This window comes from Diabrotica virgifera, chromosome 10, assembly GCF_917563875.1.
Source record: "Diabrotica virgifera virgifera chromosome 10, PGI_DIABVI_V3a".
In the NCBI taxonomy this organism is placed as follows: Eukaryota; Metazoa; Arthropoda; class Insecta; order Coleoptera; family Chrysomelidae; genus Diabrotica; species Diabrotica virgifera.
Genome location: NC_065452.1, coordinates 111,335,627 through 111,362,808, shown reverse-complemented (window position 1 = coordinate 111,362,808; position 27,182 = coordinate 111,335,627). Strand labels below are relative to the sequence as shown.

Sequence of the window (27,182 nt, the reverse complement as noted above, 5' to 3'; positions counted from 1 at the left end):
TCTTTCGTGTTAGTTTTTTGCAATTGGATGTAAAGGTATCTAGGCAGGTTGGAAAAACGAAGCAATCCAAGCCTGCGACGTAGACTTAGGATCGCTTACATGCAGAAAACTGCATGTTCAAATGCAAATGCGTTCAAATAAAAGAAATGTTATAGGGGCCAAAAGTCGAGAATCTAATAGATCAGGGGGTAAAATGTTAGGGAATGGGAGTGAATTATGGAAATTGTCTCTTGGTATCTTTTGTATATCTGACCTGCTTAGTTAGGAGAAATCATTAAAACCCCAATAAGAAAGTTGACGACTTTTATCTAGAGTACAGAGGAAGATGCTGTAGAGGAGGAATGGAGGCAATTTTAAGAATAATAATAAGATAATCTGCAGAGGGAACTGTCACAAAAGCCGAAAGACAAAGAAATGAAGAATGGTATGATGATGAATGCAGAACTGCAGTAGAGAAAAAAGGCAAGCTAGGCTTAATCAACTTCAAAGAAACACAAGAAACAGCAGGAAAATTCATAACGAAAAGCGACTAGAATATACAAAAGAAAAACAAAGAAACTTTGAAAAAACAAGTACAAGAAATCCTAGAAGTTAATAACATACACGAAAGCAGAAAATTCTATAAAAAATAAAATAAATCACACAGTCATTTAGACAAAAATTGACGATATACAAAGGCAAGGATAGAGAACTACTAACAGAGAAGCAAGAAATTTTAAGGAGATGGAAAGAATACATCAAAGAAAACCTAAACGCAGACAATGAAAATGAACAAAACAATATATTATAGGGCGGAGCAGCACATTGAAAATATGAGTTATGAAGAAGTAAGTCAAATAATAAAGAAACTAAAAAAATTAAGCGTCAGGGACGGACGAAATTTCGGCAGAATCACTAAAACATGGTGGATCAGAACTGGAGAAGAATTCATTATCCAATAACATTAATATGAACCAAGTAGCAAATATCGGAGGAATGGGCAGTTAGCCTTATACAACCAATATACATGGTGATTGATTAGTAGGGTAAAGCTCAATAGCTCCGCTATAGTAATAGATAGCAATAAAAGTTAATAACAAAAATTTTAGCCACCTTTGAGCTTCATATTACAAAATTAGTTAGAATGTTACAGGGTGTTCGATAACACAGTGGCAGACCAAACTTATGTTTTTTCAAATGGAACACCCTATATTTTATTTTACATTAGAAATCCTGTTAACTTCTCCATCACAAAAATATAAAGATTTGTTATGTTATACAGGGTATTTACAAAGTTATAACCAATTTTATATGAAAATCGTAACAAGTTCAACTCCCTGTATAAATAAAAATAAGCAAAACAACAATGGTTTATTAATGCCATATTTTTTAACGTATTGTCAAAATTTTCAAGAATGATCGATATTGCTAATTTTCTTTATATCAAATACAGGGTGAGTCAAAACGCAAGTACATTATTTTCTCATTAATTTTAAATGGAACGCCCTGTATTTTATAGCACTATTGAAAAGCACCATTACCGTACTTTAATTTTTAGATAACATTCCCTATGTCTAAATTTATTAGTTTTCGAGATATTTTCATTTTTCAATGGACCAGTAGCGTGGCAACCCAAATCACCAGAATTTAATAAACTGGACTGATTTTTTTGGGGTTACGTTAATAATGAAGTTTATAAAATACCTCCAACAACAAGGGATGAGATTAAAAATAGAATACAAAGTGTATTTCGATGTGTTAATTTACAAATGCTCCGTAGAGTAAGTAGCTCATTCAATGATCGTTTTTAGGCGTACATAAATTTGTTAGGAGATAATTTTGAACACCTTATGTAATTAAATGTTAAAAATATTTTATTAAAAGTAGCTTCTAATTTTTTCAAACATGTTTTTTTGCAAAATGTATTACTGATAAATTATGTTTCGTTCTTTATTTGTTACATTGTTACATTTACATTCAAAAGTAGTGTTTAATTGTCTTCACAAAATATTGTATTTTGTGTTTGTGTGTTTTTTTTGTAAAATTTATTACTAATTTTCTTTGTTTATTTGTTGCATTTACATAAAAAGATAGTTTTTAATTGTTTCAAAAATGTTGCATGTAGTGGTTGTGTTTTTGTTTGTAAAATGTATTACTAATAAATTATTTTTATTTCTTTATTTGCTACAGTGTTACATTGATTACCGGATTGATAATCGGTAATCTTCAATTGTCAATTCAGTCATGGCTTACTTAAAATTTAGATAAATTTAAACACATAAAATAATTTGCTCTGAAAAATGAAAATATCTCGAAAACTAATAAATTTGGGCATAGGGAATGTTATATAAAAATTAAAGTACGTTAATGTTAATTTTTAATAATGATATAAAATACAGAGTGTTCCATTTAACATTGCTGAGGAAATAATGTACTTGCGTTTTGACTCACCCTGTATTTGATATAAAGAAAATTAGCAATATCAACAATTCTTAAAAATTTTGACAATAAATAAAAAATATGGCATTAATAAACCATTGCTGTTGTGCTTATTTTTGTTTATACAGGGAGTTGAACTTGTTACGATTTTCATACAAAATTGGTTATAACTTTGTAAATACCCTGTATAACATTACAAAACTTTATATTTTTGTGATGGAGAAGTTAACAGGATTTCGAATATAAAATAAAATATAGGGTGTTCCATTTAAAAAGAACATAAGTTAGGTCTGCCACTGTGTTATCGAACACCCTGTAACATTCTAAATAATTTTGTAATATGAAGCTCAAAGGTGACTAAAATTTTTGTTATTAACTTGTATTGCTATCTATTACTATAGCGGAGCTATTGAGCTTTACCCTACTAATCAATCACCCTGTATAAGAAAGTAAACTGACTCCCCTATTTGACATCAATATGGGAGTGAATCAGGTAGACGCACTATCAACCATACTGTTCAACCTAGTTCTTAAGACAGTCATCAGAAAAACCAATGTGACCGGTCACATAAATACTAAAACAGTACAAATTAATGCATATGCAGACGATGTAGCTATCATTAGTAGGAGCATGCAACGATTAATGGAAACGTTCAAGGAAATTAATCCTGAAGTAAGAAAATGAGGGCTTTAATAAACGAAACAAAAACGAAGAACATTACTGTCAAAAGAACACCTTACAATGGAAATAATATCGCAATAGACAACTACACCATCGAACGTTTGGATTCCTTCAGTTTGGGTTCCTAGTTCACGTATCTGAACACAAAAATCAATCGGAAGAATTCCGTAAGTAGTGAAATTAATGCACGCATTTCCAGTAGGAATCGTACATACTATGCTAATAAAAGATTGATGACATCGAAATTATTAGACAAAAGAAACAAAATCACTATCTACAGAATATTAATTAGACCCCTAGTAACCTATGGTTCTGAAACCTGAGTAATGACAACAAAAGAAGAAGCCCAACTCAAGATATGCGAGAGAAAGATACAGAGAAAAGTATACGGTCCGGTGCAAGTGAAAGACAACACATGGAGGATCAGGGGAAACAACGAAATTAATAAATTAAATGAAGGTATGATATTGTAAGATTTGTGAAAAATCAAAGACTGCCATGGTTGTGCCATGACCAGATACCAAAATATACAAAAACAACAAAGAAAATATTAAGACAGAAGCCGATAGGAAGACGAGAAAGAAAGACCCAAAACAAGATGGTTGGATGACGTGGAAGACAACCTGAAATCTATGAATTTAAGACAATGGAGGAGAAGGGTACAAGGGAAGTCTGAATGGAAGGACGTAGCAAGACTGGCAAAGACCCATCCAGGGTTATAAATTTCTTCTTCTTCTTCTTATTCTTCTTCTTCTTCTTCTTCTTCTTCTTCTTCTTCTTCTTCTTCTTCTTCTTCTTTTGTATAGACATAACTCTGTCTGTTCATTCAATGTGCCTCTAGTAAGTCGCCGTTCCATCGTTTTCGTGGTCTTCCCACTGATCGTCTTCCTATCGGGGAACCGTCTCTCGCTGTCCTTACTACTCTATTTGTTGACATTCGGCTTATGTGGTCATTCTATTCTATTCTTCTGTTGATTACCCAGTTATTAATGTTGTCCACCTTGCATCTCCGTCGTATATCTGTACTTCTAGCTCTGTCCCATAGAGTCTTACCATCGATTTTTCGGAGGGTTTTAATCTCCGCTGTTTCGAGCTTTTTGTCCTCTCTGTGTAGGGTCGTGTTTCTGCCGCGTATGTCATTATTGGTCTGATGACTGTTTTGTAAATTCTGCCTTTCATTTCCTTTTCGATATATTTATCTCTCCATATTGTATCATTCAGGCAACCTGCGGCTCTGTTTGCTCTATTCACTTGATCTTCCACTTTAGTTTCGAGCCTTCCGTAGTTAGATATTGTGATGCCTAGACATTTAAACTCCATTACTTGTTCTATTATCTGACCCTCCAGCTCCAATTTACATCTTATTGGATTTTCTATTATAACCATGCATTGCGTCTTGTTTGTGGAGATTAACATGTTACATTTTCTGTCGGTTATGTTAAATTGGTGCTGCATACGTTGTCAATCGTGTTCACTTTGAGATATTAGTATTGCGTCGCCTGCATAGCAGATTATTTTAAGTTGTTTTTCTCTCATTTGGTATCATTTTTTTAGTTCTTACTTTTTTTATTATTTCATCCATGATCGGGTTGAACAATAAAGGACTCAAGGAATCCCCTTGGCTTATCCCATTGCTGGTTCCAATTGGGTCAGTTAGTTCATCTTCTACTTTTACTTTTATTGTGTTGTTCTCGTAGATGTTTTCGATCGTTTTAATTATTCCTAGAGGTACCTCCCTTGAGTATAACAAATAGATAACGTAGTTTAATTTGACCCTGTCAAAAGCTTTCTAAGGTCCACGAAACATAAATATGCCGGTTTGTTGTATTCTAACGATTTCTCTTGAACTTGCCTCATTATAAATATAGCGTCAGTGCATGACCTTCTCGAAATAAAACCTTGTTGTTCTTCTGCTTGGTTATAAATATCTTCTTCATTCTCATAATCCTTAGTGCCCTTCAGGGCGTCGGATATCGGATTCCGCCTTTTATCCATTTCTTCCAAGCGCTTCTATTGGTGGCCAGGTTCTTCATATCCCTGATACTCATATGTCTCCTTTCACCTAGTTATAAATACCAAAAGAAGAAAAAGAAGAAGTCGTTTTTCGTGGAGTCTTATGGGGAAAGTTTGGTATACAGTTGTTACGGGAGCCCTGATTCTAAATCAAATTTCGACACTAAACAAGTCGCTTTCAATATGGCGACGTCGAAATGCGACTGTGCGAGCCTTGTGGATTTTCGTTGAACTAACGAAATGACGTCACAAAATAGCGACTATCGAAATTAATAGCGACTCCAAAAAAGTGGTCGCTATTATAATTTCGATGTTGAAATTATTTGACACGGAGATGAATGAATGGCCAAAAGCCATAGGTTAGAAAAGATTAGGTTTAGTTTAGATGTGTTTTGTTTATTTCTTGCAAGGAAAACTAAAGCAAAAGATATTAATATGGCTGGGTTTAATTGAAATTTGCTTGTTTTGAGGAATTAGATAGAATAGTATTAAATTAGAAATATAATAATTGAGAATGTCCACAACATGAATCATCATCTCAATGAAAGATGTAAGGTAATAATCTGGGAAAATTAGTAAAAAACAAGGAAAATTAATTACCGGCTATTTTATTGCTGGACATGCTGAAATCAAATCTTAAAGGCTGTATGACACTATGCATTTTCTTGTATCATTTCTAATATCGTTTCTGATATCAGAAGCTGTATACATTTTCTTGTATCGTTTCTTGTACGTACATTTGTGCCCTGTATGACTGTATGACACTATGCAAGTTCTTGTATCGAAAATTGTATGAAATTCGGCACGTGATTGGTCGAAATTTTGTTTGTCACCCTGTGTCACGTCTACAGCTGATTTTAAGGATTTTATAAACTTTTAAAAACATTTTAATGTTAACCAGAATTTTTACGTTGATTGTTGATTATTTGTGTTTTTATTTTGTTTTGATATTTGTGGTAAAATATTTGCATTAGAATTATCTGCAGTTTGATCCAAATTAGGAACTATATGTATTGTATTTTCCTCTATTAAAAAATTAGGCAACATGAAACCCAAAGTTATAGTTTGAACTTTACTATTATAGGAGCTAAATATATGGTTATTAGTAGAACAGTAGTCCATACCAAACGAAAATTCGGGTTTCCAAACAAAATCTTTAATTTTCAACTACAATTTGAGAGAATTATTTATCAATAATTAAATAATTTGGTGACAGTGACATAAATCTTTTTTGTTATGAGTGTCTTGAAGATATGAAAATTTGTATGTACAAAGAGGACCGGAATTAAAAGGTATCTAATGGTTCAAAGATTAAAATCCAGTTGTTTATAACTCTGTCGCAAATGCCGGTCAAATTTGACCGGTTATACCTGGAATCACTCCTTGCAATTCAATTTTTTTTCTTCGAAAGGGGCACAGAAGCCGTGCCGTGCCCTTTTCAACAGCGTTAACTTAATTTAATTTAATCTAATATTTTCTGAGGGGTTCTATTTGTTTATAAGCCAAAAAATTGTTTCTTTATAACATTCCTGAGACCGCTCAAATGGTCCAATTTCAATCCTGTAAGGTACGTTGAATAGGTATAGTGCTTTTTTATACGAAAATCATAGTTATTCTGGTGTATCATAATCTTTCTGGTTATTATTTCGACCGAAATTTTTTAATTAACATTTTAATTATTGCTAAACTATTGGTTAGATTGTCGCCGGTCTCCTGATATACAGAGAGGGGCTAAATTATGGAATAAATTCACTTTCTCTAAAATGGACCATTTTAGAGAAAAATCCCGAAACAGGTCGATTTTTATTTTTAAATTAAATTTTTTTGGCATATATTTCAAACTAGTGACGCCATCCATCCGAGCGTGATGACGTAATCGATTATTTTTTTAAATAGGACTAGGGGTTCGTGTTGTAGCTCATTTATAAAAGCGTTCAATTCTCTATTCAGTATTATAAACATTAATATCATTATTTATACAGGGAGGCCAAAAATTTTTTTGAATTAAATTAATTGACGCAAGGAGAAGAATGCATGTAATTTATTTAACTCAAAATACATTCTATTGCTGTCAGAAAATAGGAAAAAATGTTTATTTTGCAAATAAACATTGCTTTTAGCTTAAATTAAATGTTCAAACTGCCAATAGGTAGGAGGGAGGCTGTTTGTGATTTAATTTAAGCGAAAAGAAATGTTTATTTGTGAAATAAACCTTTTTTTCTATTTTCTGACAGCAGTACAATGTATTTTGAGTTAAATAAATTACATACATTCTTCTTTTTGCGCCAATTAATTTAATTCAAAAATTATTTTTTGACAACCCTGTATAAATACCTAATGATATTAATGTTTATATTACTGAATAGAGAATTGAACGCCGTTTCAAATGACCTACCACACGACCCCTATTCCTATTAACAAAATTATCGATTACGTCATCACGCTCAGATGGATGACGTCACTAGTATGAAATATATGCCAAAAAATTGTAATTTAAAAATAAAAATCGACCTCTTTCGGGCTTTTGCTCCAAAATCGTCCGTTTTAAAGAAATTAATTTATTCCATAATTTAGCCCCTCTGTAGAATCTACTGTAATAAATCTTTCATATATCATCAAATATTTAATTATTGATAAATAATTAGGTACTTCCCTAAAATTGTAATTGAAAATTGCAGATTTTTTGGGAAAACTCGGATTTTCTGAGTAAAATTTTTGTTGAAGGAAATCGGAAAAAAATAACTTTGTGCAGAACTAAATTACGGTGAATTTTTATTTGAGTGTTTTTGGCTAAAAGGAAAAATCTTAGGAGTTACAGAGCACTAATTAAAAAAAAAAAGAAGATTTAGGAGTGCTAATTTGTTTATAAATAAAATAGCACACTTTCTGCGGACTTGTCATATCCCATATTACTAATATATGCAATCTTAAGAATCGATTTTAGCAATAAAATAGCTGGTAAATAATTTTTCCCAAAAATGGCATTTTTTCAATAATTTTCCCAGACTATCAACAAATTCCAATAAACCGGAGCGCCAACCCAAATTCTGAGCAGTGTCAACATGATAAGGTTAATGTCCCCAGTTGTAACTAATATCGAAATGAATAAGAATCGCTATACTCTGCGGCTGTCATGGCGGTGTCGAAATGAAATTACGACTGTCGAAATGAATAGAATCAGGCCCGGGGTTACATTTTGCAAAAATTTTAAAAAATTGTTTAAGCCTTACCTGTAACCACTGTAATGCTTGTTGCTGTACTTTGGCACTGGTTTTCTGAAATCTGAACGAAACAAACTGATACATTTTTTTCGAATTAAAACCTAGTGGACTCATATCCGTATCAAGAATTTTGTTTAAGATTATACGTAGTTCGAATAGTTCTTTTTCGGGTACGTCGTTAACGATAGCCTCCATCCAGTGAGGCATGACGTAGTTCCATATTTCTTGAGTTATCACTTCGTAAGGTACTAAGCAAAAAAGACGGTTTAATCCGTCTTTTAAATGTGTTGTGCGTGATGACAGTGTATCCCTAAAATAAAATGTAGTAATCTTTAAATTTTGAACGATTTTCATAAAAGTACAAGTCAACAGCAATATCTGAAATTGCCAAGGTCAGATCGATCGAAAACTTTGGTTACGCGACGTTGTCAGATAAATCGGGTATCAAAGGTTTTTTGGTTTTCTATTTGTTACCTCTTTCACAGTAAAATTTCCTTTAGCTTTCTCTTGCGTACATTTGAAAACATTTTGTATAATTTCACGGAATTGTGCACTAAGTGTCCTATTTTTCACAGCACTTGTAATATAAAGCTAGGACAAATATTCCCTGGACAAATAATCCTGGACCAAAAATCCCCACAAATTATACCTGGACAAAAAATTCCCAGACCAAAAATCCCCACAAAAAATCTCCACAAAAATTATGGACAAATAATCACCACAAATTTTTTGGACAAAATATCCCCACAAAAAATCCCGGATAAAAAATCCCTAAGAAATATTTGCTGCCGAATAGTTCTCTAAAAGTTTTCTCGTGAATGCAATCGACGTAAATGTTTTTCAACCCCAGTGCATGAGAGTTATAGCAATCGACATAAAACCGCTTTTCGGCACGAAAATAATGATTAGCAATTAAAATTAATTAGAATTAAGCATGAATTGTAATTTCGATTACCAAATTTCTGCCCCCCCCACTTTCAAAAATCAAAAAACAAATAGCCCTGATTTATGAGCTATTTATGAGCTTTCATATTCCGCAAACTAAAAATTTTGAGCTCGTTCCACTGAGCAGGAATTTAATACTTTATTGGGGGGGGGGCTGAGTCAGCCCCCCACTACTTAAAAATAGGAATATTGAATCGGTTTTTGCGGCAGAATTACGAGCTATTTATGAGCTCTTGAAATTATATAGTTTCGATTTTTGAGCTCATCCCCTTCACCCCCAAACAACCCTTTAATTGATTTAACTTAAGAGAAAAATGCTGAGAAAACTTAAAATATATCGTATGTCGGATATAATTCCTATAGTTTATATACTCTAGGAATAAACTATTAAATCACGTGCATTTCGATTATTGACCTACAACCCCTTCGCAAGAAAACCACCCTATCTTCCCGGCTTAAGAGAAAGTTGTACTTAAAATGCATTAAATTAATTATTTGGCGACTACATATCATTTAATAATTTATAAGCTCCAAATTACGCGCATTTAGATCAGTAAATTGCAATTTATTTTGTATAGTGCAGTCACTGAAGGTAAAAATCAACGATTACCTTCAATTTCGGTGAACCTTCATCGATTTTCACGAAAATTGGTCAGTGGTTAGAGGATACGTCAAGAAACAAAAGTGACACGGTACCGCCATGCGCCTTTACCCTGAGGGTGGATACCGCCCCTTCTCGTGGATGAAAATTATTTTATAAAAAATAACTGCACAAATCAATAAAAGAACAAATTAAAAGCAAAATTTATTATATAAAGTTATTAAAATAAATCAATACTTTTTAAGTTATTAAAGATCAAAGATTTTAATTATTCGTGAAAAAAAAATGCATGTTTTGAAGCGGTTTTTCGTAAACCACTGAAAAACTGTAAGTTTTTACACAAAAGTTAATAGTAGTTTAATTCGTATAGCTTATATTCTAAGAATAAACTCTTAAATCACGCGCCTTTCGATTATAGAGCGACAAACCCTTCGCAAGAAAACCATCCCATATTCCCGGCTTAAGAGAGAGTTGTACTTAAAATAATTTAAATTAATTATTTGGCGACTACATATCGTTTAATAATTTATGAGCTCGCAAAATATACGCATTTCAATTATTGAATTGCCATTTTCTTTCTATGGTGCAGTCACTGAAGGTAAAAATCAACTATGACCTTCGATTTCGGTAAATCTCCATTCATTTTCACGAATTGACAATAAAAACTTGCGGTTTTAGCCTGGGGTATATGTCACCCTTTCTCGGGGGTGAAAATTACTTTATTAAAAATAACCCCACAAATCGAGAGAGGGACAAATTGTAAGCAATATTTGTTATATAATGTTATTAATAAATCAATACTTTTTGAGTTATTAAAGATCAAATATTTTAATTTTTGTGAAAGAAAATTAAAGCGATTTTTCATAAATAACTCAAAAACTGTAAGTTTTTACAAAAAAGTTTTCATCACTAAAATTGAAGCTAATAAAAATATAATAAATTGCTTACTTGAAAAACCCTTTAATGTTAATTTAAAGTAAGTTATTGGTAATTAAATGTATTTTTTTTTTCTGCGACTGTTCAAATCTAAGGATTCAAGCTTAAATAACGGGGAAGAGATGCATTTTATAACACTTAGGTACTAAATACTTGTTAAAGTACTTAGAAATACCTATCAAAAATGAGCTCCAGAAAAAGTTGATAGCATCAAAATCCGCTCAACAATTTTCGTGAAAATGAATGGAGATTGAATTGAATGGAGAAACTGGCAATTCAATAATTGAGATGCGTATATTTTGCGAGCTCATAAATTATTAAACGATATCTAGTTGCCAAATAATTAATTTAAATTATTTTAAGTACAACTCTCTCTTAAGCCGGGAATATGGGATGGTTTTCTTGCGAAGGGGTTGTAGCTCAATAATCGAAAGGCGTGTGATTTAAGAGTTTATTCTTAGAATATACGCTATATATACGAATTAAACTACTATTAACTTTTTTGTAAAAACTTACAGTTTTTCAGTGATTTACGAAAAACCGCTTCAAAACATGCATTTTTTTCACGAATAATTAAAATTTTTGATCTTTCATAACTTAAAAAGTATTGACTTATTTTAATAACTTTATATAATAAATTTTACTTATAATTTGTTCTTTTATAGATTTGTGCAGTTATTTTTTATAAAATAATTTTCACCTCCGAGAAGGGGCGGTATCCACCCTCAGGGTAAAGGCGCAAGGTGGTACCATGTCACCTTTGTTTCTTGAGGTATCCTCTAACCACTGACCAATTTTCGTGAAAATCTATGAAGGTTCACCGAAATTGAAGGTAATCGTTGATTTTTACCTTCAGTGACTGCACTATACAAAATAAATTGCAATTTACTGATCTAAATGCGCGTAATTTGGAAGCTTATAAATTATTAAATGATATGTAGTCGCCAAATAATTAATTTAATGCATTTAAGTACAACTTTCTCTTAAGCCGGGAAGATAGGGTGGTTTTCTTGCGAAGGGGCTGTAGCTCAATAATCGAAATGCACGTGATTTAATAGTTTATTCTTAGAGTATATAAGCTATAGGAATTATATCCGCAATAAGATATATTTTAAGTTTTGTCAGCATTTTTCTCTTAAGTTAAATCAATTAAAGGGTTGTTTGGGGGTGAAGGGGATGAGCTCAAAAATCGAAACTATATAATTTCAAGAGCTCATAAATAGCTCGTAATTCTGCCGCAAAAACCGATTCAACATTCCTATTTTTAAGTAGTGGGGGGCTGACTCAGCCCCCCCACTAAAGTATTAAATTCCTGCTCAGTGGAACGAGCTCAAAATTTTTAGTTTGCGGAATATGAAAGCTCATAAATAGCTCATAAATCAGGGCTATTTGTTTTTTAATTTTTACAAGTGGGGGGCCAGCTCAACACGGGTGTTTTTTTCAAAAATCGTGGAAGATATAAAGAATGAGCTAAGTCTGTGGGAATAATGTAATTACTCACTTAAATTTTTTTGCTCACTCTGCTTTGAATAACTCTGTTCAAAACATTTCCTATTCGTGATGATAACTGCTAGTCCTCAAAACGATAATCTTTTAGATTCGGTTTTTAGAAAACGTAATTATTGAGGATCTGTGTGCATCCATGAAAAATTTTTGCGCTATTACGAATGTTTAGCTTTGGTATGAAAACACAGAACACAGGTTTTTGACATAGCTGTTGAAAGATTTTGAAGGAGGTTTTTGAAATGTTGCTTGCATTGAATTGAAACTGATGACTATGTATTTTTCGATACTACTAAAAAGATTACACTGAAAAATAGTTGGTGACTACCAGTGTGATTTCAGGCCTGGAAGATCGACTGGTAATCAAATATTGGGAGTATAATCAAGACGTGCATCAGATCTTTATATATATTTGAAATAGGCTTATGATTCAATTAATTGTCCAACACTATGGAATGCAATGGTCGAGCTGGGCGTACCCAAGAAACTAACTGCGGTAACGCAAATGTGTATAGGTAACTCCTTTGCACAAGTTAGAATAGGGGGAAAACATCAAATGCTTTCTGCGTAAATTCTGGACTGAGACAGGGAGATCTGTTGGTCCCAATTTTGTTTAACCTGGCCTTAGAATAAGTCATGCGAAACATTTTTCAAAAATTAAACCAGACATAGCTGCTCGGGGAGAGGCCCGATGGAAGAAGGTCTGAAGGACGGCCTAGAAAAAGATGGAAAGATGCAGTCAGAGAAGATCTGGAGATACAAACATGGAAGGCCATAGTAAACGCGGAAAATATTCTCGATGAGTTATAACGCCATTGATGATGATGACTAAATATTTTTGACGTTAAAGTTACAAAAAATAACAGATTTTTTTGCATTACAATCAATATTGTCGTTTTCAGGACCAGCAGTTATCATCAGGAATAGGCAATGTTTTGAACAGAGTTCTTCAAAGCAGAGTGAGCAAAAGATTTAAGTGAATAATTACAACATGATTTCCACAGCCTTAGCTCATTCCCCATATCTTCCACGATTTTTGAAAAAACTCACAGCCTTTTGTAAAATGTCGGCATCGAGTTGGAATTGGAATTCAAAATTTTTTGCGTGCCGAAAAGCGGTTTCATGGCGATTGCTATAGCTCTCATGCACTGAGGCTGAAAAACATTTGCGTCGCTTGCATTCAGGGGAAAACTTTTAGAGAACTATTCGGCAGCAAATATTTCTTGGGGATTTTTTGTGGGGATATTTTGTCCAAAAAAATTTGTGGTAATTATTTGTCCGGAAATTTTTGTGGGGATTTTTTATCCTGGGGTTATTTTGTGGGGATTTTTGTCCAGGAATAATTTGTGGGGAATTGTGTCAGGGATTATTTGTCCGAACACTGTATTATTAATGTTTATTAAAAAAATGTTAGTGTATTCTAAATAAAAAACCATTCGACGATTTTATCTGGCAATGCCGGAAAACCACTGATTTCGTGCACAATGCATTTTAAATGGATGTTTACTCTTTGCACCAACTCATTCAACTGAAGTCCCCTCTCCTTGATTTGCTACCTGAGTGACTTTCGCGGTTGCAGATATTTATGTACAATTGTACTGTAGTTTTGAATTTTTATAATCAACCTGGCAATTGAGGACTTTGAAAGATGATTTTTACTAGTTTCATATTTACTTTAATCTAATTAACTTGATCAATATCTTACCAATGGCCGCCTATGCGAGCATACTCTGGAGGATGGGGTAAAAGGCATGAGATAAAAAGGTTATAATGAGTCTGGCTAATGCTTCGTAGCCAGTTGCATACAATTTCAGTCTTTAATTTCTCTAAGGTACTTTCTTCTTGTCCTGCAAATATAAATATGAATTATTACACATTTTAACCACGTTTACCACGTTCCACTGGTGGGAGCATTTCGCGTCAAACTCAAAATAGTGCAGAAAAAGAAATCACAATCATACGACCTACGTATGCTAAAAGACCCTGACACGAAAATGAGGGTCCTAGCCACGTTAAACGAGCAAGTGACTGCAATTAGAGACGCATCGAACGAAGAACAAATGATCAAACAGATGACCGAAATAGTTCAAAATGTAAAGGATAGACACTTAAAGGCAGATAAATTAACCAAGAAGAAATCATGGATGACAGATGAGATCCTGAAACTAATGGACGAAAGAAGAAATGCCAAAAATGACCCCGACACATACAAAACAATCAATATATCAATAAGAAGGAAAATTAGAGGAGCGAAAGAAAAAGAAGCAATGGAGAGATGCCAAGAAATTGAGATTCTACAATCAAAGTACGATAGTCATAATGTACATAGGAAAGTTAAAGAACTCACAGGTGGACTAAGACGGAGACAGGGAGGAAATCTAACTGATTCTGACGGAAACATCATCTTAGATAAACAGAGTAAAATTAGAACTTGGAAAGAATATCTAGAAAAACTGTTTGAAGACCAAAGAGATAACACCTTTGAGCTAGAAGAAGAGGTAAATGATGGACCAAGAATATTACAGCAGGAAGTTTATTCTGCCATAACACAGCTAAAGGATGGCAAAGCAGCAGGTCCCGATAATATACAAGCAGAACTACTCAAACTGATGGACAACGAATCAATAGCAGTAATTACAAAGATATTCAACAACATATACAACTCTGGACAAATACCAACAGAATGGCTGAAGTCTGAGTTTATTGCACTTCAAAAAAACCAGGAGTCAAAAAGTGCGAAGAATACCGTACGATAAGCCTGATGAGTCATCTCCTAAAATTGTTCCTAAAGGTAATCCATACGAGAATTTACAAGCTATGTGAAAGTCAAATTTCGCCCAACCAGTTTGGGTTCATAAATGCTGTTGGTACGAGAAAGGCTTTGTTTTCAAGATAAATCTTATTCCAGAGATGCAGAGACGTAAACTGCGACGTATACGCATGTCTGGTTGATTACGAGAAGGCGTTTGATCGAGTACAACACGCCAAGATGATGCAAATACTAAAAGAAGCAGGAATTAACAACCAAGATCTGAAAATAATTAGAAACCTTTATTGGAATCAGACTGCAAACCTCAGAGTTGACGGTGAACTCACCGAATATGTCAAAATCATGCGTGGAGTGAGGCAAGGCTGCATTTTGTCCCCCCTAATTTTCAATCTTTACTCTGAAAGAATATTTATCGAAGCTTTGCACGAAACTGAAAAAGGTATTCTACTAAACGGGTACCGGCTAAATAATATCAGGTATGCAGATGACACCATAGTATTTGCGGACAACCTAGAAGACAAAATCACGTATGGACAAAATCACGTATTACAGTCAGCAATATGGACTCAATATAAACGTAAAGAAAACAAAGCTTATGATCGTCAGCAAGAAAAAGATAACAGAAGGTCAACTCTATATCAACCAAACCCCTGTAGAAAGAGTGAGGCACTACAACTACCTCGGCACCATAATAAATGAAGAATGGACCAATAACCAAGAAATAAGAGCACGCATCGGAAAAGCTAGATCAATCTTCAACCGCATGGGGGCGTTTTTCAAGAGCCACAACATGTCTCTTGGTATAAAAGTAAGAATGCTGAGATGTTACGTAATCTCTGTCCTTTTTTATGGTGTTGAATCATGGACCTTGAACGAGGATATGTGCCGAAAGTTGGAATCATTTGAGATGTGGCTATATCGGAGAATTCTTAAAATCCCCTGGACTGATAGGGTCACAAATGAGGAGGTTCTTAGAAGAATGGGGAAGAACCGAGAAATACTAACCACCATCAAATCTCGAAAGTTGGAATACTTTGGACACATTATGCGAAATGAATCCAGATATGCCCTCCTACAAGCCATCCTGCAAGGAAGAATATTTGGAAAGCGAGATCCAGGAAGAAGAAGAACATCCTGGTTAAAAAACCTCAGAACCTGGTTCAACACAACATCTGTGCAGCTTTTCCGCGTTGCTGCAGATAAGGTGAAGATTGCCATGATGATCGCCAACATTCGTCACGGATAGGCGCATCAAGAAGAAGACACATTTTAACTCAAGTAAGGAGAATACACGGCCGTAATAAACGCAATGCAAAATTGTAGAATAGACAGCAGATATATTAACTTAATAAAAGAAACTATGAACCGAGCTACAGCTGCATACTACCTAAATGAAAATGAATACACGAACCACAATTAAAAAGGGGAGTCAAACAGGGAGACACTCTATCACCCAAACTGTTTGCCTTAGTTTTGGAGGACGTGTTTAAAAATCTAAATTGGAAATATAAGGGAATAAACATCAATGGCCGCTACCTCAGTAATCTACGATTTGCGGATGATATAATCCTGATAGCTACTGACCTACAAGAACTGCAAACCATGATTTCAGAACTGCACACAGAATCTTCTAAAATAGGACTGAAAATGAATTTAAACAAAACAAAAGTCATGCACTCCGAAGAAGCCGTGACAATAATAAACGACAAAGTTATAGAAAAAGTTGAGGAGCATAATATATACTTAGCACAAAAAATAATACTAAATAGGTAAATTCAAACGGAAGAAATAAAAAGAAGAAGAAAGTTAGCATGGGAAGCATTCGGCAAACTGAACTATATAGGCACTCAGAAATCAACAAATTCAACTACATCTTAGATCTAAAGTTTTTGATGCATCAATTATTCCGATATTAACATATTATGGGGCACAAACATGGACAATCACAAAAAAGAATATGAACATACTCAGAGTCACTCAACACGCGATGGAAAGAGCAATGCTTGGCATATCACTTAAGGACAGGAAAACAAACACATGGATAAGACAGAAAACCAAAGTCACCGATGTGGTACAAAAATCATTAAAATTGAAATGGGAATACGCTGGACATGTAGCTAGAAGCGATCTAAACAAATGACACAGAACAATTCTAACCTGGAGACCATACCAACACAAAAGACCCAGAGGCAGACCTCCTATGAGATGGACAGATGATCTGAAACGAACTGCCGGGAAAAATTGGCTACAAGTAGCGTACAACAAAATACAATGGAAAGGAAGACTTGAAGAGGCTTATGTTCAGATGTGGACGTGAATGGCTAGACAAAGAAGGAGAAGAAGAAGAAGGAACACATGCATCTTATAAGTACTTGGGACATGAAATTCGGTTGGGAAGAGATAACCAGACGTGCGAGCTCCCACGTCGCATAGGATTAGCCTGGGCAGCGGTTGGTAAACTGAGCTATGTATTTAAATCGGGCTTACCCATATGCCTGAAAAGGAAAATCTTTGACCAGTGTGTATTGCCTGTACTCACTTATGGAGCGGCAACATTAACACTCACAAAAAAGGTAGTGAACAAGATTCGCATAACTCAGAGGGCTATGGAGCGCCAGATGTTGGGTGTCTATTTGGGTGTATATGCGCCCAGATGTTGGGTGTATAATTTTTAAATAGAATCTCATCAAGGTAAGTATTCACTATGCTGGCGACATGAAGACGTGCATTAGCACCAATATGTCATATCCAATATGGCTTTCAAATGGCAAAACATGATCTTCTTAAATGTTTTCAATGTACGTATCAGTTGGCATTTAATCACCTCCACGTGTTCGGTATGTCCTTTCCGCTCTGTAGCACTATGCCGCCACCACCAAAACTAACGCTCTGTATCAGGTTAGAACTGACATACTGTTCGCCAACTCTTCTATAGACGAACTTTTGTAAATCTTGCTTCCAAATGGTGAACGGTATGCCAGATGTAACCTCATCTCCTCTCCTCTATCTGTTCTCCTTAGTAAGGGTGTAGTGGCGTTATGTAAGTCGTTTGACTATTTCTGTCCAATTCTTTCTCTCCTGTGCGTGTTGTCTTGTTTCGAAAAATGAGTAACCAGTCATATCCTTTATTTGGTCCGACCATCGTAATGGAGATCTTCCTTCCCTCTACGTTGCCTTCAACTATCGTTCCATGCCTTCTCTTCTTCTAGTTATATGTCCAAAATATCTCAGTATATTTAGGTTGATAGTTGTGCTGAGTCTAGTTTTTATGTTAAGTTCGACTAATATTGAATTATTTGTGCGATGTGCGGTCCATGGTATGCGCAACATTGTCCGGTAGACTTACATTTCAAATGCCATTATACGTTTTGAATCTGTTTTTTTGATGGTCCAAGTCTCTGAAGCGTAGGTGGCGATAGGAAATATTAACGCTCGAACAAGGCGTAATTTTGTGTTTTTTGTAATGTCAGTATTCTTCCATATTTTTGTGCGTTTGGCTGTTGCCGATCTGGCCATTATGATGCGCCTACGGATCTCGTCTTCGCGTCCTCCACTGTTAGTAATAACGGAGCCTAAGTAATTAAATTGTCTGACCACTTCGTAACCTGCCAAGTCTCTTATCTTCGGTTGGTTGTTTCTGATTCTATCGATTATCATTACTTTGGTTTTCTGTATATTTATTTTCAAAACATATTCCGTACTCACCGTTCCTAGCCTATTCATAATTTCTTCCAGTTCTTCTGGTGAAGACGCCAGTATAACAGTGTCATCAGCATAACGTAGGTTTTTTTATTTTTCTTCCTCCTATCGTTGCTCCACCTTGCTATTCCTCAAAAACTTGACGCATAATGTGTTCACTATATATATATATTGAATAGAATGGGGGATATTATACATCCCTGCCGCACTCCAGATTTTAATTTGAAGTTTTTCGAAACCACATTATTAACTCTTATATTAGCGGTGTTATTTACATAAAGTAACCTCATACAGAGTGTTAATTTTTGGTAATGGCGGCATAGTGCTATGGAGTGGTAGTTCTTGGAAAGGAGATCCCGAACTTGTTGAGGTGATTGGGTGAATAACAGCTGATATTGTACATTAAACTTTAACGATTATCGATAACGATAGGTCTTTTAAAAACCGGTGTTTTTATTGTGATAGGTCTCGATTCCGAAATTACCTTATCGCCAACACACCGACCGCAAAACCTCTCGCTTCGCCTACCAATCTCGAAACTGACAGAATCCGAAGAAAGGACGTATGGAAGACACTAAAAGAAAGGGGAGTCGACAGACACATAATAGAAGTAATAAAGGATTTGTACAAAAATAATACAAATACAGTAAGAGCCAATAACGAGGAATCCAGAGAATTTACTACAAGTCAAGGCGTCAAACAGGGATGCGTGCTGAGTCCACTGCTATTCTCAGTGGTACTGGATGAAGTGATAAAGAATGCCAAGAGAAGAATGAGAAAACTGACATTAGGATACTGGCAAATGAAACGGACTCAACTATCGGAGCTACTATTTGCATACGACATGGTATTGATAGCAGAAAACAAAGAAGACTTACAGAACAATCTTGAAATCCTAAAGAAGAACTATCAAACATAAATATGAAAATTAATACAGAGAAAACAAAAACAATGATAATTTCAAATACGAGGAAGACCCACGCAATATAATTAGACGGGAAACAACTAGAGCAAGTGGAATATTTTAAATATCTAGGAGCAATAATTGAATCAAATGGTAAACAAGACATGGAAATAAACGAGAGAATGGGATGAACAGGAAGCTTATTTAACGCTATGAAAACAACATTTTTGGGGAAAAAAGAGATACCGGAGAAAGTAAAAACGGCAGTCGTTAAATCAGTAGTTAGACCAACAATCATGTATAGCAGCGAGACATGGACATTGACGAAAACAAAATCCAGACAAAAGGATCCAGAGTAAATGCTATGAAAATGAGGTTCCTGAGAAAAATAGCAAACAGAAAGAGGTCAGACAAAATACGAAACGAAACAATTAGACAAAACCTGAAGCTAGAACCAATCAATGAAAAAATAGTGGAGGGACAACTTAGATGGTTCGGGCACGTGTGTAGAATGTCGAACGAGAGGCTTACAAAACGAGTGTTCGAAACGAGAGTGCAGGGAAAAAACAAAAGAGGAAGACCAAGAGTTATGTGGGTAGATGAAATCAGGAAAGAAGTCGAGAAGAAGGGATTGACATTGGAAAGTGCAAGAAACCTAACGCAAGGTCAGAAAGCATGGAGACTACAATGCCAAACTCAACTCCACCAACCTTACACCTAAAGGTAGAAAGGCTTAGGACTAAGTAAGTAAGTATGTACATTAAAAACGTTTTAGAAGATCATGTTTGTCATTTACCAGCCATATTGGATAACAAATTTGTGTTAATGCAGCATGACGCAGTAGTCGAGGCATTGAAGGATTGAAGTGTCGATTTTTTTGCAGTAAGACGGATTTTAATGCAGATTAGTGCGTTGGATTCGTGAGAATGTCAGGAAATTTTGTGAACTAATTTAATGAATAAGAAATCTCAAATTGCATTTGTGCATAAGAAAAATGCATTTCAAAAATGCATTTCGGTAAATAGTGGGAAAAATTGACTCAATTTTATTACACGGGGGTTTTTGGGTTCACTGAAAACGAATATGAGGTCGGCGAGAGTGTGCAAACTACCTGGTGCCTGCAGCGGGTGTAATAAACGTCTTCCTCTGGAGTATTATGGTAATTTGTTAAATAATTGGCCCAAACTTGTGACTCGGTGGTTTTTGGGGTCGCTGAAAATGAATATGAGGTCGGCGAGAGTGTGTAAAGTACCTGGTGCATGCAGCGGGTGTAATAAACGTCTTCCTCTGGAGTATTGTGGTAATTTATCATATAATTAGTTTAAACTCGTTACTCGGAGGTTTTTGGGGTAATCTATTTTCTTCGATGTAACTATAGTGATCGAAAACGGTGGTAGGTATTTTTATTATAAATAAACATAAATTTTATTATTATAATATATTTATGGTTAAAAAAGTTCATTGTACAAAATTTATCGTAATTTAACTTTAAAATTCATTTTCTTCACCACCATCATCTTCTTCTTCATTTTTGCCTTCCTCTCTCGAGTCCAATGAAATATTTGTGCAATCAGAGCCTGCAAAATTTTTGCAGGCTAAATTACAAACTAACCCATGCTTCCTGCACCCGCATGAGTTGCCGCAGTCTGACTTACAACTACAGAATATTAAATTTAAAATGTTTGGAGGACCAGGTGGCTGAGTCATTCTAACTGGAATTAATTCATTATTTTGTAATTCCCATCCCCAATCAGTTGGGTTCATGTTACTGTCCTCTCCATGCAGTCAAATTTGTGTTTGTAAATATACCCTTTTTAAATGCTGGGTAAATGCATCAACAGATGAAAGAATTTTACCAATGACAATCTTTTTATTTTTGGCAATAGCCATTAAATACATTCTGTATCTAGTAATTTTCTCTCAAGACAAAACCACATCATTTACTTGCCTCTTAATTCAAACTGCTTTAAATGATATGAAATTAGAATTTAGTCGTTGCGATATTTATTTTGAGTGACCCCAAAGACCCCCGAGTAACAAGTTTGGGCCAATTATTTAACAAATTACCATAATAGTCCAGAGGAAGACGTTTATTACACCTGCTGCAGGCATCAGGTAGTTTGCACACTTTCGCCGACCTCATATTCATTTTCAGCCACCCTAAAAACCCCCCGAGTAATGAGTTTAAGCCAAGTATATGATAAATTACCACGATACTCCAGAGGAAGACGTTTATTACACCCGCTGCAGGCACCAGGTAGTTTGCACACTCTCGCCGACCTCATATTCATTTTCAGCGACCCCAAAAACCCCGAGTAATGAGTTTAAGCCAAATATATGATAAATTACCGCAATACTCCAGAGGAAGACGTTTATTACACCCGCTGCAGGCACCAGGTAGTTTGCACACTCTCGCCGACCTCATATTCATTTTCAGCGACCCCAAAAACCCCCCGAGTAATGAGTTTAAGCCAATTATATGATAAATTACCACAATACTCCAGAGGAAGACGTTTATTACACCCGCTGCAGGCACCAGGTAGTTTGCACACTCTCGCCGACCTCATATTCATTTTCAGCGACCCCAAAAACCCCGAGTAATGAGTTTAAGCCAAATATATGATAAATTACCGCAATACTCCAGAGGAAGACGTTTATTACACCCGCTGCAGGCACCAGGTAGTTTGCACACTCTCGCCGACCACATATTCGTTTTCAGCGACCCCAAAACCCCCCGAGTAAGAAAATTGAGTCAATTTTTCCTACTATTTACCGAAATGCATTTTTGAAATGCATTTTTCTTATGCACAAATGCAATTTGAGATTTCTTATTCATTACATTAGTTCACAAAATTTCCTGACATTCTCACGAATCCAACACACCAAACTGCATTAAAATCCGTCTTACTGCGCCAAAAATCGACAGTAAGGCCTCTTTTTGTGCTTCAATGCCTCGACTACAGGTCTTCATGTCGATAGAACGGTGAATACTTACCTTGATGCGATTTAATTTAAAAATTATATTGGCCACCATATAGCCCATATTAAATTAAATCGGATTATTCCATTTATATGATACATTAAAACATCGCATTCGGAAAAGAAATCCTATTTCTATGACACTGTGGGCAGCACAAACAACTTTTATGTCACACGTTAATTATTTCAAAATATGCAATATTTTTGTCCGTGAGTGCATTAAGAAATGCAAAACAGAAACTATTTTCCTACGTTATACAGTATAATAGTATATTATGCAAATGATGGTCATTATCATGCGGTTATGACTAATACGAAATGCGACGCGTATCGGCGAGTTTCATATAGAATACGAGCATCATAATAATAATTAAATGCACGTTGTATACATGATTTTTTCTATGATCATACACAACAAAAAAAATATTCAAATTTATTTATTTTATAACACAAACAAATTAAGTAGTTATATGCTTAAATTAATTATTTTGTTGATACATTTATATTTTCAATATAAGGTACAATTATTACAATGAATTTGGGGATAAATTGTTAATAATTGTTAATGTCTTCAGACATTTTTTTAAAAAAGATTAAATTTTAAATTACTCAGTGTGTTTACATATTGAGAACTGTCAAAGCGTATGCATTTGACTTGACATTGGTCACTGCGCATGTGCCAACTTCATCGCGAATGTCATCTCGTGATTCTATTGGTTAAAAATCTGTATCATAATGAAGCTCATTATGATACAGGTAGTGAAATCATAATTGATATATTAAAGTATGAGAGTAGAAAAAATAATATGTTAGTATAATATTACCATCGTATGAGTATGCTGTCATGTGGAACCAATGAAAAATCATAGCTAGCAGGCGACCAAGTACTTCAACCAATGTATTTTCTGTTGGAGTGCATCTACCAACCAATAGCCACACTCCATACCGTCCCAAAAGCTGTCTTTCTTCTATTGTTATATTGTCTAAGGCTGGTACGGGACTTTTTCCTTCCTTTCCTTCTCTACCTTCTCTGCCTTCTTTCTCACCATCTCGTTTCTCTTCTTTCTGCTCCAACTGCGGTATTTTTGCTTCTTTCAGCAAACTAAAATTGATGAAAACTATAATTAGGCTCTAAAAATAGATTAAATGAAAAGAAAAATATACCTTACTATGGCTTCTACCATATAAGTCTGCATTTCAGGTTCCATATTCCAAGTTGGTGGTATACTTTTATGGACTATGTGATCTCCACCCCGTCTATTATTATGTCTGTTATTATGACATTGTTCGCAGTATCTTATAGGATGGTTTCCATTATAGCTAGCACATTCAGTAGAAAAACAAATAGATATTGCCGATTTATCAGTTGAGCGACAGTTCTAAAAATATAAATAGAAGTTAAGTATTTCACGTCCTGTCATTCACCGTGATCATAATTTTAGCGAATTATTTCCTTTATAATTTCGAATTTTATTTCCTGACTTGTTAGACTTTTGATTCATAGATGGTGCTAGTAGCATCTTTGGTAATTATTTTGATAATTACCCGGAAAGGATGAAAGGATTTGATTTCAGTTCATTGCCTCTACCCAGGTGCTCCGATGAGGAAGCGGTTATTCCGAAATACGTATAAGCACATAGTAGAGGCTTTGTACTGTAATCAAATCTGAACCATCTTTTCTTTTGTTTTAGTTTATACTTTATTCACCTTTGGTGGATATTAAAGGAAATAGTTCGCTAAAATTATTATCACGGTGAATGACAGGACGTGAAATGCAATTTAGATTTCCCTTGTCAAGTATTTCGCCACTCTGTTAAGCTTTATTTTTCCAACTTAAAAATCTTAGAGGATAAATAATTTCGAATTTTATTTCCTGACTTATTAGACTTTTGATTCATAGATGGTGCTAGTAGCATCTTTGGTAATTACTTTGATAATTACCAGGAAAGGATTTGATTTCAGTTCAGTGCCTCTACCCAGGTGTTCCGATGAAGAAACGGTTATTCCGAAATACGTATAAGCACATAGTAGAGGCTTTGTACTGTAATCAAATCTAAACCATCTTTTCTTTTCTTTTAGTTTATACTCTATTCACCTTTGGTGGGTATTAAAGGAAATAGTTCGCTAGAATTATTATCACGGTGAATGACAGGACGTGAAATGCAATTTAGATTTCCCTTATCAAGTATTTCGCCACTCTGTTAAGCTTTATTTTTCCAACTTAAAAATCTTAGAGGATAAATAATTTCGAATTTTATTTCCTGACTTATTAGACTTTTGATTCATAGATGGTGCTAGTAGCATCTTTGGTAATTACTTTGATAATTACCAGGAAAGGATTTGATTTCAGTTCAGTGCCTCTACCCAGGTGCTCCGATGAAGAAACGGTTATTCCGAAATACGTATAAGCACATAGTAGAGGCTTTGTACTGTAATCAAATCTAAACCATCTTTTCTTTTCTTTTAGTTTATACTTTATTCACCTTTGGTGGATATTAAAGGAAATAGTTAGCTAAAATTATTATCACGGTGAAATGCAATTTAGATTTCCGTTGTCGAGTATTTCGCCACTCTGTTATGCTTTATTTTTCCAACTTAAAAGGCTCAGAGGATAAAATAATTTCGAATTTAATTTCCTGACTTATTAGACTTTTGATTCATAGATGGTGCTAGTAGCATCTTTGGTAATTATCTTGATAATTACCCGGAAAGGATTAAAGGATTTGATTTCAGTTCAGTGCCTCTACCCAGGTGCTCCGATAAAGAAACGGTTATTCCGAAATACGTATAAGCACATATAGGTATGGATCCCGCGTATGAAAAAAAAGTTGATTAATAGCAAGCTGAAAATTTGTTAATAGCTTAAGGATGTCTAGTCGGATAAACTTTGATATATGGGAACACTGGAACAGGGGCAGTTTTAATTGTGGAACAGGTTAAAAATTTGGAACGGCCAGACCACGAAAACGGCACATGTATTTTGTCCGACAGAACAGACTTAAACTCTCCTAACAGAGATTAAACTCTCATGCAAAAATCAGACTGCTATTTATCACCTGTCATAATTCCTGTCATTTGACATATTCTACATGTTCCACTCATTAAAACGCCCATTTGGTGATAAATAGCAGTCTGATTTTTGCATGAGAGTTTAATCTCTGTTAGGAGAGTTTAAGTCTGTTCTGTCGGACAAAATACATGTGCCGTTTTCGTGGTCTGACCGTTCCAAATTTTTAACCTGTTCCACAATTAAAACTTCCCCTGTTCCAGTGTGCCCATATATCAAAGTTTGTCCGACTAGACACCCTTAAGCTATTAACAAATTTTCAGCTTGCTATTAATCAACTTTATTTTTCATACGCGGGATCCAGACCTAATAGTAGAGGCTCTGTACTGTAATCAAATCTGAACCATATTTTCTTTTCTTTTAAATTAATAAGAATATCGAATTTCTGCTCTAAAACTAGAATTTTTACGTATATGAGTCAAATGACAAAATGAGTTATAACTAATAATGAACATGTTAGAGGAATTTCACAATTTTTGGTCATATGTGTATTTACAGGGTGGTTCATCTTATTCGCCTCGGTGTCTGTACGGAAAACCACTTAATATTTAAAAAAAATTTCTTCACAATGATATACAAGGCCATTAATACTACAATCTAAAAATAATGTGAATTATACAGAGTGCTCCAAAAAAGAGTTGTATATCATAGTTATATTTTTTCTTATGGAATGCCCTATATATGATGACATTATTGAATTGACCTTAAAAAATAAGCTATACTTTCATAAGGGTTCCCTATACCTAAATAAAGGGTGTTTTGATTTATTTCGATTTTTATGGAAATGTAAGGTTTTAGAAAAAAATAAATATCTATGAATCTAAAAATCATTTACAAATTTTTTCTTGGATCTTAACAATAGACTATTTAGCATACTTAAACAGATGCTTACTGCAACAATATTTCTTACAGGGTGGTCAAAATATGAGATTGTTCTATTAACAAATTCAAGCTGTAATAACTTACTTATTTTAAATAGAACACCCTATATCTTACTAGTCTATCGCGTAGAAAATTTACTTAGCTTTTAATTTATACTAGGGTCTTCTATACCTATCTTTTACAGGGTGGTCAAAATATTAGATTGTTCTATTAACAAATTCAAGCTGTAATAACTTACTTATTATAAATGGAACACCCTGTATCTTATTAATCTATCGCGTAGAAAATTTACTTTTCTTTCAATTCTTATTAGGGTTTCCTATACCTATCTCATTTCATTTTTGAAATATTTAGAGATTTCCTAATTTGTAAGCTTTAAAAATTAGAATTAAGTATATATGTCGTGGTTATGTACAACACATCACCAACACCGGCAATATACTTAAATATCTTAGTCAAGATACTTTCGTTAATAAAATTCATATTTTTATCATTTAATCACACAGAGTGTTCTTATTTTAAGTGACATACTCGATATACTATTCTTTATAATGGAAGATAT

The 27,182-nt window shown here is 34.4% G+C and overlaps 1 protein-coding gene across 6 annotated transcripts in view; it reads right to left on the bottom strand.

Moving 5' to 3' along the window:
- The window catches only part of LOC114341580 (protein unc-79 homolog), a 435,831-nt gene that overhangs the window by 254,430 nt on the left and 154,219 nt on the right, over positions 1-27,182 (bottom strand). For all 6 annotated transcript variants that reach the window (XM_050663368.1, XM_050663363.1, XM_050663367.1 and 3 more), the window contains exons 7-10: positions 23,836-24,050; positions 23,496-23,773; positions 14,025-14,166; positions 8,344-8,644 (exon numbers count right to left, since the gene is read on the bottom strand). In XM_050663368.1, the coding sequence (XP_050519325.1) occupies positions 8,344-8,644; positions 14,025-14,166; positions 23,496-23,773; positions 23,836-24,050 (936 nt within the window). The remainder of the gene's footprint in view (positions 1-8,343; positions 8,645-14,024; positions 14,167-23,495; positions 23,774-23,835; positions 24,051-27,182) is intronic.